General features: G+C 42.8%; 1 protein-coding gene across 1 annotated transcript in view; it reads right to left on the bottom strand.

Annotated features, from left to right (window-relative positions):
- MAML2 (mastermind like transcriptional coactivator 2) overlaps positions 1-20280 on the bottom strand; it is a 360589-nt gene that overhangs the window by 105926 nt on the left and 234383 nt on the right. Inside the window, exon 2 of the mRNA XM_059930545.1 lies at positions 14749-16245. Within this exon, the coding sequence (XP_059786528.1) occupies positions 14749-16245 (1497 nt within the window). The remainder of the gene's footprint in view (positions 1-14748; positions 16246-20280) is intronic.

The raw sequence follows: 20280 nt of genomic DNA, 5'->3' as shown, positions 1-20280 counted from the left end.
TATTCATGCGCTGTATTTCTCATGCCCATGGAGCTCCTACCACACAGCAGATCCGTTTGTTACATTTCTTACAGCAGTTGGCATGGCTTTCTGTATACAGGAGGTGCTTAAGTTTTTGTTGGATGATAAATAACTATACCAACTGCTGAATTTTTTCATGGTGATTTTTAATGAGCTTGGTCTGAAGAACAGAGGGGTCACATCTGGAGTTTATAGTTTTGTTTTATATGGAGGGAGAAGATTATAGCTTAAATGGATTTGAAAAGTCTCTCTGAAATTTGATTCTGAGGTAGACATTCCACAGGTCTAATCTACTTTATACGATGCAGGGGTTTGCCTAAGACTCATTTGAGACAATTGATATTTGACTGAGGCAGTCTAACGGGAATTTAAATTATGCATTCTTATATGGTCTCTAAACTCTACTCTTGGGATAAGCCAGAACTCTGGTTTATAATCTCTGCCCTGAAGGAACCTAAATTCTGGGGAGGTGCCTCAGGGACACCCTGAAAGGGGGAGGGGAGGAAAGAAGTATTCTTGCTAAAACAGGGTGTGAAAACCACTGAACAGAGTTTTAGAAAACATTAATCTGACCACATTATCTCAGCTTCCTGGGGAAAAGTATTCACTGAATTAAAAGCTAGTATTTTGGCCTCAGATTTTATAATGCAGCTTAGTAACAGAAATATCAAGGTAAATAGTGTCATAGTGTCTTTGCAAAATTTCCAGTGTAAGATGTCCATCGTGTTACCTAATTCCCCCAGTGATAAATGTACCTTTGAATTCACGTCCAGGAAAAAGTTAGCTTCCATTGGTGAACCTGCACGCTTTCCTTTATGTTAACGACAACAACAAAAAGAACCCCTATATCCCCACATGATTTCTTTTTTGCCTTAGTTGCCTGGAAACGCAGAGTTAAATGAGAGTTCAGTTTTGGAAATCACCCACTGCAAGTGTCTACTAACATTTAATTTGTATTGTTTGAATGGATTTGGTTCTGAGGGTCCTTATTTTGCAAAGAGAAGCAAGCCAGCACTTGTGAATTGCCTACCAGGTGCAAGCCTTGTATTTGTTGTATGTCTTATGGGTTATTCCATGGAATGTGTTCAAGAATCCTGCAAAATCGGTGTTGTTGTTCTCACTTTACAGATGATGCAGCTTAGTTTCAGGGAATTTAAGTAACTTGGCCAAGGCTATATGGTCATTATGGCTATACGGTCATTAAGATGCTTATGAAGTAAGCAATGTATAAATTCTCAATAATGTACATTTTATATTCAGATTGATATCAGAAATTATTCAAACCTATTTATTTTCCTTTGATTTCAAGACCATACAGCCTATCTCTCTCTCTCTCTCACACACACACACACACACACATATATACACACACACACACACAATAGCTTCTTTTTTTTTCATTCTTTACTGAGTTTTTTAAAAATTAATTTTTATTGGAGTATGGTTGATTTACAATGTTCGCACCATAACTTTCCCTTCCTTCTTTTCTTCTTTCCTCCTCTCTTTCTGTTTCTGTATCCATATGTTGGAACTTTCTCTGTTAGCCCTTGGAGGTACAAAGATGAATGATAGACTCTGGTCTCAAGGAGCTTACCGTTTAGTGGAGAGGTTAAAATACAAACTTACCAACAGTTAAAGGTTGAAAGCAATGAATGCAATGACAGATGCAAAATGCTTAGTGAGTTCGGAGTTGGGAGGGAAATTTCAGGGTCTGAACTCACTACGAATTCCCAGTTCACTGGACCAAGCAGATACCTAAACAAGTAAAACACAATGTAAGAACTGTACTGGAAGAGTTTTCACTATGTTGTACACACTAGAGAGGGAAGAAATGGACTTTACCTGTTTCACAGCTTGAGGAGGGGCGGTTACAGCAACATGGGCACTTAGGGCAGGGGATGGAGAGGGCCAGGGGCCGGGGTTCCAGGACACCTCACAACTCTCTAAGCCGGTGGACAGGATACTGCAGCCAGTGGGGAAAATGTAATGGTTGGGCAAAAGACCTTCACTGGGAGGAGAGCTGGTCCTGTGAAGTGGAGGGAGCCTCAGGGAGGGACTGGATCTTGGGTAAAGCTGAAATTCCAAGGGGGAGGCCTAGCAAAGCCACAAAGATAACTGGAACCTCAGCCACTGGGCACAGCCCCAGGAGTGTGGAGCAAGGCAGAATTTCTTAGACACACTGTCCAGCCCATTACTGGGAGGGACAAGGGAGCATTGCAGTAATGTGAGCGCACGGGCAGTGGCAGTGGTCATGGAGAAGAGAAAGAGGTGTGGTTGCTCATCAGTGGCCTCCGTAGTAGCACCTGGGAAGGTGGCCTAAGGCAGAGAGAGAGGAATTATACTGACGCAGAGGTCCTGAGCCTGGTAACTGGGAAATTGGGGCTCACAGGGGTAGGAGGGCTGATGGGAAGTTATTTTGGAAGGATGCTGGGGGCTTGAGCAAGCTTGAAGGTAGAAAGGAGAAAGTGAAGATATAAGACACTAAACGGATAGACCAAGTCCTCTGGAGCAAGAGCAGAAGTCCACTGTTGGCCATAGAGAAGCCAAGTGTGAGGGGCAAGGGGGAGAATGGGACAGAGGACCAGTGAACCGGCAGGGACATTCTAGCGTTGGCAGAAGGGAGGAGCTGCCTGGGCCCACAGCAACTGCACGTTCAAATCTCTGAAATGTTCTTGGCATACAGATCTGGTGAAGGTCTCCTTGCCCCTGGCTTGGGCCCCTCCAGTATATTCCCTATACTATAACTTGTCTGAAGAGCAAATCTGATTCTTTAACATTCAATAGGTTTGAATTTTGCAACTACTCTGTGGTAGGCATAAGTTATGCCTCTGTTTAAAAACAACCTGCACACTTTTCTCCACAACTTTCTATTGCCCTCAGGATGCATTTCTAGCCTCCTTTATAATGGTGTTTAAGGCTCCTCACGATCTGGCCCCTGCTTACCACCCCAAGTCTCATCTCTCCTCTCCTGACCTTGCACTCCACAGTCCAACCACACTGAACTACTTGGAATCTTCCAAAAGAACTCAGCCTCTGCCTGGAAGGCCTTTTCCCTTTCACCTCCCTGCCTCCTAGTCTTCCTTGAGGTAGGCACTTAGATAATACCTCCTCCAGAAAGTTTTTTCTGGTTCCCAAGGCTACACTAAGTGCTTCATCTCTGTGTTCTCAGAATACCTTACAGTGACTTCTATCAGAAACCTTATAACACTACATTATAATCACTTGTTTCTTTCAATTACTTATGAACAGGGATTGTATTTGGTCATTATTGGTAAATTATTGATGTTCCATACATGTTTTCTGAAAGAAAAAATCATGTGGAATATTGTTGATAAAATTCTTATAACCGACTCTTATCTGCATGATTCCCCAGGATATAGGTCAGCCCAGCCTCTGTCAAAAGTGCTTCTGTCGAATCCCCTTCCACAGTTTTAACCCATGGAGCAGCTGAGAGTGAATTCTCTGAACTGTTGTCAGGTCCATGGGCAAATGTCTTAAGAGAAGACTTGGTATAGATGAAGGTGGAAGGGCTAGCTCCTGTTTCTACCTTCTGGGGAGGAGAGGGGGGATGTGTTGGGGACCTTAAATCCTCAGAACAGAAGAAAGGATGATGGGTCAATGGTATAATTCCGCTGCTCATTTCTTCAGCAAAAATGTTGTGGGTGCCAACCACAGAGTAGACATGTTAGGGACTGGAGTATAAGGGTGAACAAGGTGGACACAATCCCTGCCTTCAAGTGGCTCGCTGCTTCGTTGAGGACGACACACAAGAACAAAGAGATATGAGGGGTGATTGATAGCTGTTGAAAGAGAGGAAGTAGAGGCAACTAGCAGAGAATACAGAATGGGAGCTTATCCAGATTGGGAGGCCAGGGAAACCTTCTGGAAGAAATTGTTTAGCTGAGACTGAGAAAGCTTAGGGTTAGGTTAGCCAGGCAGAGTAGAGCGGGAGAATGTTCCAGAAAGAAGGAACGGCATGTTTGAAGAGCTGAGGGTGAAAGCGTGGTACTTTTCAGGACTTCAGTTGGAGGGAGCTGGAGGGCACAGTGTATGGGAGTCTGCGGGCCACAGACAGGTGATAGCGTGGGGCTAAGGGAAGAAGAAAGCTGGGAATAGAAACCAATCCATCTGGAGGGCTTGGCAGGAGCCAGGTCACACAAAGCCATGGAAGGAGCTGGATTTCATTATGAGAAAATGAAGAGCACTTAAGGGGCTTAGGCAGGTGACAGACATGGTTAAATTCCTGTTTTAGAATGCTCACTCCACCTGCAGGTTGGCAAGATGGCAAGGACTCAGGCCAGTCAGCAAGCACTTGATGCGACAGGGGCAATGTTTTTCCCATGGGTGTGTCCATTCAGACTTCATTCACCTGTGCCAGAGGCTTGCGGGACACAGAGACGGGGCTGCCAGCTCACTAGGCTCTCCCCAACATGCATCCTTTTCCAGGAAAAGTGTCTTCACCCTTGTTGCCAATAACAACTCCAGTGGCTAAATGTCCTCGGCATCCCTTTCCAGGCCTGCCATAAAACGGGTCTCAAAGGAGTTCAGGGAAGAGAGGTGAGTTCAAAATTGGTCTGTAGAGAAAGGGTAAAAGAAGAGAGGGGACAGCCAAGGGGAGGGGGTACTGGACAAAGACCCAGAGACATAAAGTCGAGATGTGAGCCAAAGACAAGAACATGAGGTCCACACGCTCTTGTGTTCACCCACACAGGCGTGTGGGCTACAAGACGTAGGGCCAGAACAAGCTCCCTGTTTATGAAGTTCATGTTTCCTAAAGGTGGAGCTGAACTTAAGCTCCTGTGAAAAGCAAACTGGAAAATGCCAGTGATTCAGGGTGGAGGGAATTAGCAGCAGAAAGAAAGGGAAACAGGTCAACCACCCCCATTCTTTCATCCTCAAGGGCCTTGAAACTTGATTTTGCAGGATGCACAGGCATGTAGTCACTTTATTCTGCTCTACTCCATTTACTGCTTGGAGAATAAGGTGCCACTTTATTGTTCAGATTCATTGCATAAAATGCAAATATTCATCCAGAGTTGTCTAACTAGCATCCGGAGAGCTGCCTGGGCTCTGTGTGTGTGTGTAAGTTGGGTCTTACTTGCTTGCAACGCAATGTAAAAGAGTAAGATGATTCACTCATGTTACATCGCTCTGATTCTAGAAGTCTAAATATTTGTGTGGTCTTTTGTTTCAAACCTAGAACGTCTTATGGTAAACACCTTCTGAATCTCAAGTCTCTGTGCCTGACTTTAATTAACCATTAATATGAACACTTACTGATTAGCACATGGGCTAAATGGGTTTTTGCTTCCTTTTGATTTCACAAAAAGACCCCACCACCCCCCTCCACCGAACTGATACCAACTGACATCTGATTAGAAAAGGCAAAACTAATTGGAATGGGTGCAAAGGGGATTGTTTGAGTCACTTACATTAATGCACATTACAGTTAAGTATCTGTCATATTTTCCATTAACCCTCTTGCATTTCCCTCTCCAGGATCAAATCTATTTCTTAACCTCATACCCCTCTTTTCCCTAGTTAGAAACTTGGTATTCAACAGGCTAAATTACCCACTAATGCTTTAAATGCACAGCTCTTATGGACGGATGCAAGGCATGGACAAAGACCTTGGAATGAGTGGAATGAGAATAACAGAAGCCATTCCCCTAACTGTGGATTTAAACCCTATGGATTATGATTCCAAGGCTAACATGTTCTTCTTGCTATTGTGTTTACTTCTTTACTGAGGGACACAGGAATTAATTGTTGCTTTACACCAATTCAGTCTATTGTGAACTGAGCTATTGCATACTAGGATGATAAAATGAAATAGAAATGAAAGTGGAATATCTAGCAAATAGAGTTCTATTCTATAAAAGGTTAAAGTAACATGTTCAAAGTTGAACTTGAAAACTTAGGGGAAAAGCCCAGATGATTTGGGCTCAGTTACTACATAAAGTGGATTTAAGCAAAGGACAATGTAGTATGCATACCCAATGGGAATCCAATAGCATTAGGGACAGATGTCTCCTTCTAATCAAAAGCTCATTGAGGAGAGGAACCATGACTTCCTGATCTTTTGATGGATGCAAGGAGAGTTCTTTGGATCACTTAATCTTTTAGTCTTCAATTCCTGGCATATTGTAAGTGCTCAGTAAATTCTCATCATATGAATGAATGAATGCAAAAATTATGGTTTTACCCTATTGTGAACCTCTAACAGTGACCATAAACAGGTTCTAAAATCTTGATGGATGATGTTAAAGAAAAAGAGAGTGAATGAATTTTCTTTATCACTTAAAAAAACATAACGAAGACTTTGGAGTTTTTGCTTTAAAAACTAAATCACATATCCACTCCCTTGGGTTTTTTCCATTTTTATCATGGATCAGAGGTACCAGGAAGCCCAGCAGCAAATCAGCCTAGCAACAGAAGCAAGAATAAGTCTGCAATATGATGAAAATAGCTCAATTTGAAAACACTTTCTGATTATTTATAATCTAAAAAAACTTTTAAAAAATTTTATTTTTCCCTTACTATATCACACCTTCATCTTTGTTCCCAGTTGTAGTATCAGTATCCAGAACTCAACAAATAGAGCAAGCACTCAACAAATATTTTTTGCGTGAATGAATACAAGCTATTGCTAGAGTGAAGAATGGATCAGTACTCAAGTTAGCCTGGAATCTTTAGTTCCTGGCTCCAAGTTGGGCAGACTAGGAGACTAGAGATCTGTGGATTGAGATAAGGCAACTGCATCAGAACTGGCTTAAGTTTTGCCTGAGGTAGAAAAAAACTGGGAATGTGGACAACAGTGAAATTTCAAACAGACATCACAAAAAAGGCTCTGTTAGCACAACCCAGACCACCTGTACCTATTTCCTTAACCTAGGCAGCATAGTAGTTATTAGCACTGGGCCAGTGCTGACTGCAACTCTGAGCAAGTTATTTAACCCCTCTAAGCCTCGGTATCCTCATCTATTAAAAAAGCGTTGATAATATCTACCATTTGGGTTATTTATATATGGCACAGAGTTGGTATTCATGTTAAAATGAACAAACCAAAGAACACTAACAAGACACAAGCAAAATCCCTCCTGCTAATTTTGCCAGTCAAGAGTCTTCAGTACAAGATGACATGATACTATACACAGAAAATCCTAAAGATGCTATCAGAAAACTATTAGAGCTAATCAATGAATTTGGTAAAGTAGCAGGATACAACATTAATGCACAGAAATCTCTTGCATTCCTATACACTAATGACAAAAAATCTGAAAGAGAAATTAAGGAAACAATCCCATTTACCACTGCAACAGAAAGAATAAAATACCTAGGAATAAACCTACCTAGGGAGACAAAAGACCTGTATGCAGAAAACTATAAGACACTGAGGAAAGAAATTAAAGATGATACAAACAGATGGAGAGATATACCATGTTCTTAGATTGGAAGAATCAACATTGTGAAAATGACTATACTAACCAAAGCAATCTACAGATTCAATGCTATCAAGCTATCAATGGCATTTTTCACAGAACTAGAACAAAAAGTTTTACAATTTGTATGGAAACACAAAAGACCCTGAATAGGCAAAACAATCTTGAGAAAGAAAAACAGAGCTGGGTTTCCCTGGTGGCGCAGTGGTTGAGAATCCGCCTGCCAATGCAGGGGACACGGGTTCGAGCCCTGGTCTGGGAAGATTCCACATGCCGCGGAGCAGCTAGGCCCGTGAGCCACAACTACTGAGCTTGCGCGTCTGGAGCCTGTGCTCCGCAACAAGAGAGGCCGCGACAGTGAAAGGCCCGCGCACTGCGATGAAGAGTGGCCCCTGCTAGCCGCAACTGGAGAAAGCCCTCGCAGAGAAACGAAGACCCAACACAGCCAAAAATAAATAAATAAATTAATTAATTAAAAAAAACAAAAAACAGAGCTGGAGGAATCAGGCTCCAGGACTTTAGACTATACTACAAAGCTACAGTAATCAAGACAGTATGGTACTGGCACAAAAAACAGAAATATAGATCAATGGAACAGGATAGAAAGCCCAGAGATAACCCCACACACATATGGTCACCTTATCTTTGATAAAGGAGGCAAGAATATACAATGGAGAAAAGACAGCCTCTTCAATAAGTGGTGCTGGGAAAACTGGACAGCTACATGTAAAGGAATGAAATTAGAACACTCCCTAACACCATACACAAAAATAAACTCAAAATGGATTGAAGACCTAAATGTAAGGCCAGACACTATCAAACTCTTAGAGGAAAACATAGGCAGAACACTCTATGACATAAATCACAGCAAGATCCTTTCTGACCCACTTCGTAGAGAAATGGAAATAAAAACAAAAATAAACAAATGGGACCTAATGAAACTTCAAAGCTTTTGCACAGCAAAGGAAACTATAAACAAGATGAAAAGACAACCCTCAGAATGGGAGAAAATATTTGCAAATGAAGCAACTGACAAAGGATTAATCTCCAAAATATACAAGTAGCTCATGCAGCTCAATATCCAAAAAACAAACAACCCAATACAAAAATGGGCAGAAGACCTAAATAGACATTTCTCCAAAGAAGATATACAGATTGCCAACAGACACATGAAAGGATGCTCAGCATCATTAATCATTAGAGAAATGCAAATCAAAACCACAATGAGGTATCACCTCACACCGGTCAGACTGGCCATCATCAAAAAATCTACAAACAATAAATGCTGGAGAGGGTGTGGAGAAAAGGGAACCCTCTTGCGCTGTTGGTGGGAATGTAAATTGGTGCAGCCACTATGGAGAACAGTATGGAGGTTCCTTAAAAACCTGAAAATAGGGCTACCATATGGTCCAGCAATCCCACTCCTGGGCATATATCCAGAGAAAACCATGAATTCAAAAAGACACATGCACCCCAATGTTCACTGCAGCACTATTTACAACAGGCAGGACATGGAAGCAACCTAAATGCCCATCAATAGAGGAATGGATAAAGAAGATGTGGTACATATATACAATGGAATATTACTCAGCCATAAAAAAGAATGAAATAATGCCTTTGCAGCAACATGGATGGACCTAGAGATTGTTATACTGAGTGAAGTAAGTCAGACAGAGGAGGACAAGTATCATATGATATCACTTATATGTGGAATCTAAAAAAAGGGTTCAAATGAGCTTATATACAAAACAGAAATAGAGTTACAGATGTAGAAAACAAACTGGTTTTCTAAATGGTTACCAGGGTGTAAGGCAGGGGATGGATAAACTGAAAGATTGGGATTGACATATACACACTACTGTATATAAAATGGATAACTAATAAGGACCTACTCCTTAGTACAGGGAACTCTAATCAATACTTTGTAATGGCCTATATGGGAAAAGAATCTAGAAGAGAGTGGATATATGTATATGTATAACTTATTTACTTTGTTGTACACCTGAAACTAACATAACATTGTAAATCAACTATACTCCAATTAAAAAAAAAGTCTTCAGTATAAATTATATTAACATGTGTGTCTGGAAATTCACTCTGGATCCTGGCCTTAGCACTAGTTTCATGGAGTATTAAAAACAAATTTTTGTTTCTTTTGTAAACTTAAGAGATAAATGATGAAATATCAAAGATAAAATGAAAATATAAAAACAATGCTCCTGGCTTGCCATGAACAACCCTCAGTATATCTGTATCAGAACTCTTCCCTTTTGCCAGCCTAATCCAGCCAAGGTAAGTCATAATGGAAATCACCAAACGGTCGAGGGTCATTTGTAATGACCACCTAGCATCTCCTGGGTCTCTATCCTAACTACACTCTAGATTTTAGGTCACTTACGAAATCATGGGTTTGTTACCATCTTTTAGATTCATTCCTCGGTTCTGAGTATACTGACTGATTTTGTTTCCCAGCTTTTTGAGGATTTTGGCTGGGTTCTGTCTTTGGCCCTTCATGCTCCTGACTTCCTCTCACCTGATTCTGCCCCTAAAACCAAACCCTGACACTAGCCTAATTGGCTGACCCTTTAGCCAACCCCTAACCCCCAGCAAAGGGGTGGTTTGGATGTTATATTGTTGCAGAACTCTGAATTCATAATTATTTTCCTATTAGAAAAGGCACTCCCAGTTGAATGAAGGTTCTATCTCTTCTCTGGCACTTTCTCTGGGCAATTATAAGGATTTAGAAGTACTGTCAGTATATGACAGCTACAGTGAGTTCTCATTTCTCCACCCTCAGACCAACTGGGAAACAATTTTCTGAGTGTTCATCTTTAAGGTTAGCTATACACAAGATTAACTTAAAGACGAAGGGAGGAGAACATTGCTTGATTTATGCCAAAGATTGATATATAGTGTACTGAAGGATAAACTTGGCTAGGTAGAGAGAGTGGGGTGAGGTTCCTAATATACAATTGAGGAGCTTGGCTTTAAACTAAAAAGGAAATGTACAAATTTATGTTTTGGTCATAACAAACTATCCATTCACTGGCTGCCTTCCCTCTCAGAATTTTTAGAGATGGGAGAATTCTAAACCAAATATAGAATCCACTTGAGTTTCATGGCTCTAATGTTACAAAAAAAAATTCACACTTTTAAGGGTCTGATTATACAGCTTTGAAAAAGACCATTTTCTAGTGCAAGAGGTTAGGGCTTTGGATTGAACTCTCATGATCCCCTGGTCAACCAATAATTCTTTCACACCTTAAAACAAGTATTCAGTGACTTGAAGATAAATCAGAACTGCATGCATTACATCCCTCTCCTGCCCTCTCCCATAACCTTCCAATCGGAAAAAGAAGAAAATTATAGCCAGGAGGTATTTCCACTTGCCAAGCCCCAAACACTAGCAAGACAGAGTTGCTGAAGACATTTTGTGAAACACCAAATACCATTTGTTCTCGCAGTCTCCAGAGAAGGGATTATTTAAAACTACTCCAGGCATGGAACAATAAAGATGTCTCCAACAATTCGATTATGCCGCATCTATCTCTCGGGTGCCATTCACATCTAGGAGAGCAGAAGCGGGCAGGTACCCAGTAAAGGGAGAGGGACATATGAATTCCCCCAATTTCAGTCTCTGCCTGAGCATGCAGCCCTGTCTGGGTTCAGAGTTCTGAAAGGTGAAGAGAAGGCCATCTTTGCACAGTCTACTGGGTAAATTCGAAACAACTGATCAACAAATTCAATCTATCATTTTGCAGCAGAGAACCAAGATTTCCGCCATTCCCAAGGCTAGACTGTCCCAATTAACATATCCCACTAGTAAATCTTGCTGTGTTTGACATAAAGTGAGTATGACAAGCAGAAAAAAAATTCATGACTACTGTTTTCGTTCAGGATGATTTAGTTGATAAACTTAAGAATTGCTTAATTTCCTTCCCTCCCATGGCTTTGGTCATGAGTATCAGTGATTTGGCTAATCTGAGATGAGAACACAGACTTGTACTGTCTACTATGAATGGCAGAGTTAAAACTACTCTCTCTGAGTTGAGAATACTTAGCAATATACCGGATGAGACAATAAAAATGGAAAAACCTAGAAATATGTACATCCAAATGAAAATTACTTCTCAAAATTATCCTCTTGGGAAGCAACTCATTTACTTTCTTTATTGCCCTCAGGGAAAGTTCACAAACCAAACGTGAAATGCAGTTCTATCACATCATAGTTATTCTTTGTTTTTTTGACCCAAAGCAGCATTACTCTGCTTGACTGTTTTCAGAAATAACCCCGACAAGATGAATATTACTGCATTGATAACAATCCACTCAATGTGCTAAAAGCTCTGAAGACAATCCCTAGAGAAAAACTCTGCAACTGTGTTGAACAATAGCACCATTATTAGCATGCGTCCAACCCCTTCAAAGGTGAATGCTTTCAAGAGGGTCACACTTATTTGACTACAGAGCTCTGATACACTTGCTCACAACTCAGACACAGAACACTTCAGAGTCATACTTCATGGAATTGTTGAGCCGGGAGGGACAATATACAAGTTCAACTGACAAGGTTGGGAGAAGGCTTTGATTGAGTAGCCATTGCCTGCCTGTACAGAAGAGGCCTTTAGCTGGACATGTCATCACCATTTCTACCACTTTTTGAGGGCCTTCTTGAAAAGATGAAAATTATCTTGGCATCATAAGTGTCATACACACTGGGAAAACTAAAAAAATATCCAAGGTACTGGGAGATGTTTGTGGATTTGGTCATTAGCACCCATTGGTGTGCTTGGGTCCTGGAAGCTGGCATGGGGACTAAGGGGTCAGAAGTATGGTGGACAGTTGTTGATATGAGCAATAGAGCCGGAAACAAGACAGAGGATGTTGGAGGTGGCAGGAAGGCTCCCAAAGAAGGGCTGATGGGGTACCAAAGAGCTATATTTCCTGTTGTAAATTGCTTATTTTGGTTAAGCTTCATAATACTCATTCTCAGGAAGGTCAAGCGTCACACAGATAGTTTTTGATTCTTTTCTTTAACAGCTCTGAATGTGATTAGAGATTTGAGACTTCCTCTATCCTCCCCAAACTTAATTTACTGTGTAGATTATGTAATATGGCTCGATATTATAAGAAATATTTCTTTTGAGAATTTCACAATGATCTACAAATGGCCATTCATTTCCCAGCAAATCCTTCTTGTGAGCGGTATAGCCTCAAGCCTGAAAGTACAACCTTCAAAGTAGACCATCAGAATCCTGGCTCTGCTACTTATTATCTGTGTAACTTTGGAAAAGTCATTTAACTTCTCTGTGCCTCATTTGCCTCACCTATAAAATGAGAATAATGGTAATTAGTTTATATGGGTAAAATGAGATACCACAATCAAGGCGGGGCAGAGGTCATGCCAGTTACAGAGTAAATACTCAATAAATGCTAACTTCTACTAATATCTCATTATTTATGGTCATTTTTATGGTCAGAAGTCCAGGCCCAGGAAAGGTAAATCGCTACCCACTCACCATATTGCTGGACAGAATTAAAGATAGTTCTCTTTTATTCCTCTAGTACTGTTTATGAAAAAATGTGAGACTTACTCCAGTGGGCTTCCTACATAAAAGTAATGCTTGTTAAAAAATATTCTGATATCATGTATGGCCCTTTCCATGATAATCACAATAATAGCCAACTTTATTCTAGACTCCCGCCTGAGAGATATATCACTTACTCTCCAAAAATCCTAGGATGTACATTATCATAGTCACTTACAGGTGAGGAAACTGAGGCTTAGAGAGGCTCACTGATTCGCTGGAGGTCACACAGCTAGAATGTCAGAGTTAGAATTTAAACCCAGATTCACCCACAGCGAAGTGGCTACACAGAATATTAGAAAGTAGTTCCACGATACTGTTTGTTTTTAAACGATCCCCAAATTACCCACGCTAAAAATGGAACTTTGTAATATACACATGACTCTACTCCAAGTCCATTCTTCATAATCTACGATTTAGAAAAACACACTTCATAAGTGGTTAAGAGCCGAAAGTTTACTTGGGACACAGCTCTTGAATCCTAGTTGAGTCTAGTTTTCTCCTGGCATATATCTAAGGCAAAGGTTAGCTTGGCCACAGTCTGTGGTGCTGGTGGCATTCTTTTCTGGGCAGTAGCCATACAAACTACTCTAGGAATGTGATTGGAACTAGGCTCTGTGCCGTCATACTGTCCTGACACATTGTTTTGACAGGTAACGTGCTGTCTTTGTGCTTGGACGCTAACACAGATCTGTCAAATTACATGCACAAAGCAACATTCAGCCTTCCTGCCTGCCTGCCTGCCTGCCTGCCTGCCTTCCCTCACTTATTCCAGGAAGAATTTTTCCTTTCAAGTTCCCTGGGGATCGGCACTGATTCACCAGTGTGTGTTCTGGAGACACAGGGCTATCTCTTCATATGATTCCTGTTTGGGGCAGAATAAAACCTCTGCTTTATGTTAACCACAGGATATAAGGTAACCACAGATTTTTTTTTCTGTTGGTAGTCATGACAATTTCATGCTTTAACACTTAATTCACACATTACCTTCTCCGGCAGCCGTTCCTGATTACCCCTTGCTCAGTAAATATCCAAGCTTTGTACTCCATATCATTATCTTTTCCACTCAGTATTAAAATGATAGTTTTTAAAGCCTGTCGGCCTCTCCAGACTGTACTTGCAGACAGAGAACATGTCTTATTTAGGGTGGATACTCAACCCTCATGCACCAGCATGGAATCACAGCAGGATCTATTATGATGGGTTGGGCGTTTAGACATTTCAGTTGGTTGGTGTGGGTGGAGATTTGTCATTAAACACTCTTAATATCATGTCTGGCCTTATTTCAGTACTCAGCACAATCACAACATCATGCATGCGGTAGGTACTCAGGGCATGCATGTTGACGTAATGACTGATTTATTGACTGAACAAATAAACACCGGGCATGGGCATATCAGAATGTAACTGACAACTGGACTTGTCACTAAAGGCATGGATTCTAAGTCAACCTTCCTAATAAGCAAGAGCCTTGGATCACAACAGACCCCAACGACAGTGATGCTCTACAAGGAAGATGCTCTTGCCTCCAGATGCCTCAAGTGAACCTTCATGAGGTCTCCAGAGGCATCTGTCAGCACCATCGCCGTCTCTGTGGTCTTGATTCTGTCCCAGTGCAAACATAATGGTAACCAAAGCAACCGGACCGAGCTGAATGGTGTCTGGGTACTCTGCGTTGGGAGGAGCAAAGCCCTTACCTGTCTGTGTTGTGGGGAGACTTGGTACCCCAGTCCTGTGATGGGCTGATTCTGCATCTTCTGCAGCAGGATCTTCTGCTGAAGTGGTAACGGTGACCTCAGCAAAGGCTGGCTCGAGAGAGGCTGGGTGGGCTGAGCTGCTGGCTGCGGCTGCGGCTGCGGCTGCGGCTGCGGCTGCGGCTGCTGCGGCGGCTGTTGTTGCTGCGGCTGTTGCTGCTGCTGAGCTGCAATCGAGCTCTGCTGCGGCTGCGGCTGCGGCTGGGTATAATGCAGGAGAGGAGGCTTGCTCTGGGGAGGCAAAACGGAAGGCATCTGCTGGTTGGCTTGATCTGAGTTAAAATGAAACAAAGGCTTGGTGCTGCCATGCCGGGGCTCCATGGCTGTGTGGGGGTTGTTCATAAAACTCCGACTAAGGTCCTGAGGCTTCTGCTGCAGGAGCACGTCCAGAGGCCCTCCCTGGGCCGAGGGGCTGGCCTTGTACATGTAGTTCGCCATGACCTTCGACTGGCTGCCGCCGCCCACGACCCCCGGCATGGGGGAGCTCTGGGGGCTGAATGGCTGCTGGCCAAAAGAGGGGCTGGGGATTTTCTCCTGCCCAAACGGACCTGGGGAGGGCCCCGCCGAAGAGGGCAAACCTGGCCAGCTGGTCGGCTGGTGCTGCTGCATCCGGACGTGCTGCTGACGATTAGCAGCGATCTGTTTGAGCTGCTGGGCGTGGGATACTTCCTGCCAGCTCGGCAGGGCCCGGCTTGCTCCTGAGGCCGTCTGGGGCTGAGCCTGGCTCTGAGGGACCGAAGGGATCGGGGAGGAAGCGGAGAGGGCCGAGGTGGCCATGGAGAACGCAGGGCCGGCGGATGAGGGCCTCAACTGAGGAGAGCCCGAGGGGCCCTGGGTCAGGCCGGGTGAGTATTCACTTTTGATCACCGTCTTCTCCATGGGCAAGGACGGCCGGGGAGTGCTCCTCTGGCTTTGCTGACCCAAGTCGATGTTAAACGGGTCGTCCTGCTTTATGGTGGCGTTGATCATGTTCTCCAGCTCAAGGTCACTCATGGGAGGCACAGATATATTGGTCAGTTCATTGAACAGTTCCTGCAGCTCGGGATCCATCAGCTGCTCTCCGGGGTCATCTCCGTACCTGTTAGAAAAAATATTCTCCTGGGTCACTTGACCATCCACGTGCTTGCTGCAAGAGAGAGTCTCTCCCGGTTCCTTCTTCACTTCCTTTAAGCCCATGTTGAACATACCATTTCCAGGAGAATGTGTATGGGGTGGCAGCGTGGCAGTCTTTCTCAGGGGTGCTTGGCTCATGGGCAAGGTCCCTGACATCATATGACTTTGTCCATTATTTACTTGGAGGCCCCCTTGTCCTGCAGTGAGGTTTTCCCCAACACGGATTCTTTTGATATCAAGGAATGAGTTGTCGACAAAGCCATTAGGCCTCTTGCTGTTGGCAGGGGACAGGTTAACTATCTGCTTTCTTTTCAAGGAACCCTGGAGCTGAAAGACAGAGGGGGAATAAGAAAACAGAACATGAGATATTTTTCCAGATATGCGTTTAGTCAAAAGAGACAGAATATTTTAATGTTTTTTCCATTTACACACAGGATGAGGCACAAATGAAGCCCAGTTTGGAGTATAATGAAACTTACAGTAGCACAAACAGAGCAAAATGTTTCTGGAGGAGCAGGTCAATGAGGGGTGACAGGTCATAGAGGTTCCCATGATTGGTGCGTTGGCCGATGGATGAAGAATCCTTCACATGTCATGGGGAGTTATTGATAATGCTTACGATTAATCACCAAAGTGGTGTTGTTTTCTGGAACAGGCCAAACTATTCCACATGCATGCACACATAACCCACACGGCCACAGGCCACTGGACTGAACACAATTTTGACCAAGATGGGAAACACTGTAGAGTCTAAAGCTGGGACCCAATTTCCAGTTTCTTTTTCACAGATTCAACCCCATCATCACTCTTATCCTCTAAGTAAGTAATCAGAATAGTTGTCGTGTCGAAGGAGATAGTCTCTCTGTTGTTTAACTATTTTTCTTCCTATGATTCTGCAGCTTTGCATTTAAGCCCCTGTAGCAATACTGGGTGGGTGCGCAGAAGCTATGAGGTTATCATTTATCAAATGAGACACTCTAAGCACAGATTTTCCTGGGGATTCATTTTTTTTTTTTTTTTTTTAATTTTTTTTATTTTTGGTTGTGTTGGGTCTTCGTTTCTGTGCGAGGGCTTTCTCTAGTTGTGGCAAGCGGGGGCCACTCTTCATCGCGGTGCGCGGGTCTCTCACTATCGCAGCCTCTCCTGTTGCGGAGCACAGGCTGCAGACGCGCAGGCTCAGTAATTGTGGCTCACGGGCCCAGCCGCTCCGCGGCATGTGGGATCTTCCCAGACCAGGGTTCGAACCCGTGTCCCCTGCATTAGCAGGCAGATTCTCAACCACTGCGCCACCAGGGAAGCCCGGGGATTCATTTTTTATCTGGCCCGTCTCTAAATCTCTTAGCCAAAACCAAGGTGTAGAGAGGCAGTACCGCATAGTGGTTAAGAACTCAGGCTCTGGAACCGGCTAAGCGGAGCTCAAATTCCAATCTGTCACTGAGTGCTAAGTGACCCTGGCTCTTGACTTATCTGAGCCTCAATTTCCTTACCTGGAAAATGGGGACAACAGCACTTAACTCATAGGAAGACATGAGACATGTAAACGTTTAGCACAGGGCTTACTGAAGTAAGAACTCAATAAAGTTTAGTTTATAAAAAAATATGGCTTACTACCTTCTCAAAGAGGAGCATCTCTCTAAACAGCAACAGTAACAACAAAATACTAAAGTACTTCAATCACTCACTCAGTGATTAGACTGTATTCTATTAACTTCAAACATTATAGAGAGAGATTTAAGGACCATACAGCCACACCAGTAAATTAATAAGAAACATAAAACATGCATCATTGATCTTGAGATCCTTGTTGCTTTGCCTCTAAAGTGAGAAGCTATATCTAGCAAAGTGTGGCTTTCCCACTGCAGCTGACCCACTTCAATTATTTAATGTTCGCTCAAGATAATTGCAAATTACTGAGGCAGAAGGACACTTCCCAGATATAAAATTCTATCACTTCTCCTGTCCTCCCTTTTCTCTTACCATCACTCCCCCACCCTCCTGAAGATTTCTAGGTAACCTAATTAGAAAATGAAATTAATGTAACCGAGCACCTATTATATGCCAAGTACTTTAAATATGGTTATTTTATTTTCCTTATTCTTTACAACAACTCCATTAGATATGCGTTATTTTATAGATAAGGAAACCAAGGCTCAGGGAGGCTAAGTAACTTGCCCAGTATAAGTGGTAGACCTGGGCTTTAACTCAAGTTCTGCATAGTTCTAAAGCCTGTGTCACTTCCACTATATGATGCTGGAGTCACATTGTTCAGGGCTAGGGTCTGCCTTGTACGAAGAGGGAGGGGGTAGTGAGCACAGAGATATCCTGGATCTCTCGTCACATGATGAGGAATCAGGGAATGGCGGGGATGCAATCTAGGGCTGAGTGTGAACGATATGTTTCTTGTCATGTAGCTCCTCAATACCTGTTTCAGTAATCCATTACCTGTGGGTTTGCCCCCTCACAAGTGTGTCTAGTTATGGTCGATGTACCATGCTGGTATAACCAATGTTTACCTTTTACCATTGCTAATGGGCAATCAGAAAAAGGAACCTGACCCAAGCTGGGCCAATCATTCCTTCCATGAGAATTCTGAAATCGGAGAAAGTGAGACCAGGCTCTCTTTGGGTAGCTGCAAAGTCATTTATAAAACTTGTGAAGTGTTGTTCCATTAAGCCAACCACAGCCATAGAGGAAGTAAATCTGTGGAAAGAGAGGGAATGATGCAGAGAGGAAGGACACAAATTTTGATAGCATTTGAAGGCCTGATTTCAATCTTAGGCCAGCTCTGCCTCTCTCGTTGTTTTCCTTGATACACTATGGAATCTTTACAATAAAGGCTCCTTGTTGCTTAAGCTAATGTGAGTTGAGCTTCTGTTACTTTCAACCAAGAGCCCTAACTAAATCCCATGAGATTTAACATTTGGTGATGCGCAGTTTGCAGCAAGGGATAGGGGTACCCTTTGTACCTGGCTGTGAAGCTTTTGTTCCCCTCATCTTTGCTGTCTCTCCATGTTTCCCTGACTCCTAATCTTGTCTATTCACTGATATAGGCCAACATCATCACAGAACACTGTCAGCCATCACTGCATTTGGCACAAACTGAAAGTGGTCACCGTCTGTCCTCAGGCGGTCAGGAAGAGCACAGACCAAAGAGGGTCAGCCGTGTTACCTTAAGAGAGGCCTGATTTATTTCATGCTGATTTATTTCAGCATGTTACATTTTGAAGGTTTTTTCCACAACTGGTAAAGAAAAAACAAAGGAAAACATTCTTTTTCCAGGTTTGGGTTATGTTATTGCCTTTGATTTATTTTCCACTGCTTTGAAAAAACCTGTTCTGCCAGATTCTCTACTGCTCAGGCCACTCCCTGGGCAGTTCAGTACATACTCTGGGAAGCAGCTCCAGGACTTTCTCTAAGCCACCAGGGTTGGAGACGGAGTAATAGAATTAGCGGTGGTGGTAGCAGTAGTAGTAGTAGTAGTAATAATAATAGTAGTAACAAAAACAACAAAGTCATTTATTGAGGGCTCGTGTGCTAGCCATCGTGCTAAGCTTTTTATATGGATAATTGCATCTAATTCTCACAGATCAACTCTAAGAATCCTTGCAACAACAACTCTATAAGGTTGATACTATTTCTACCCTCTCCCCTCCTTTTTACCGATGAGAAAATTGAGGTTGGGAGACTGAGTAACTCTTCAAGGTCACACAAACACTAAGCAATAAAGCCCGGCACCAAACCAAGGATTCCCACTGCTAAGCATGTGCTGGGGAGTAAATGGTACCCCAGGCCCCGACAGAGATAAATAAATGGTGCCCACACGCAGGTGTTGAGGAGGCTGGCCCAGGATCTAGTCCTGATTCTGGCATTACTTGCTTTGCTATTTCAGGAAGTTATTTCTCTTCTATGGACCACAGTTCCCTCCTTTATAAATAGGATTATCTCTGAGAACACTTTCCTGCCTGAACCCAGAAAATAATAGACAATGAGGGAGTGAGAATTGTTTTTTAGGCATATGTATCATGGTGTAAAGTCACCATCAAGCATAGCTGGATGGATGATTTAAGGAAGTCCTCCTCAGTGACGTATGGAAGAAATCCCCATGGTTAAAGAGATTCCATTAGGACTTCATCAGGCATCATATTTACCAAGAGAATTTTGGGGATAGTCTATGTCCTGCCTTGTAGAAGCTTCTAATCAAAGTTATGTCACCAAGGCCCAATGAATGCACAGAAGTAGAGGCACAATACAATCTCAGTGATTCTCAAAGTTCAGTCTTTGCTTTGAAGTATTTTCTTTGCTGGACTAAAATGTCTCCATCGGATATATGGCTTTGAATTGTGGTATAGAGTCTCGAAAATT

Source organism: Balaenoptera ricei, chromosome 8, assembly GCF_028023285.1.
Source record: "Balaenoptera ricei isolate mBalRic1 chromosome 8, mBalRic1.hap2, whole genome shotgun sequence".
NCBI classification, from domain to species: Eukaryota; Metazoa; Chordata; class Mammalia; order Artiodactyla; family Balaenopteridae; genus Balaenoptera; species Balaenoptera ricei.
The sequence above is the reverse complement of the archived record's forward strand: the minus strand, read 5'-3'. Positions and strand labels throughout refer to the sequence as shown.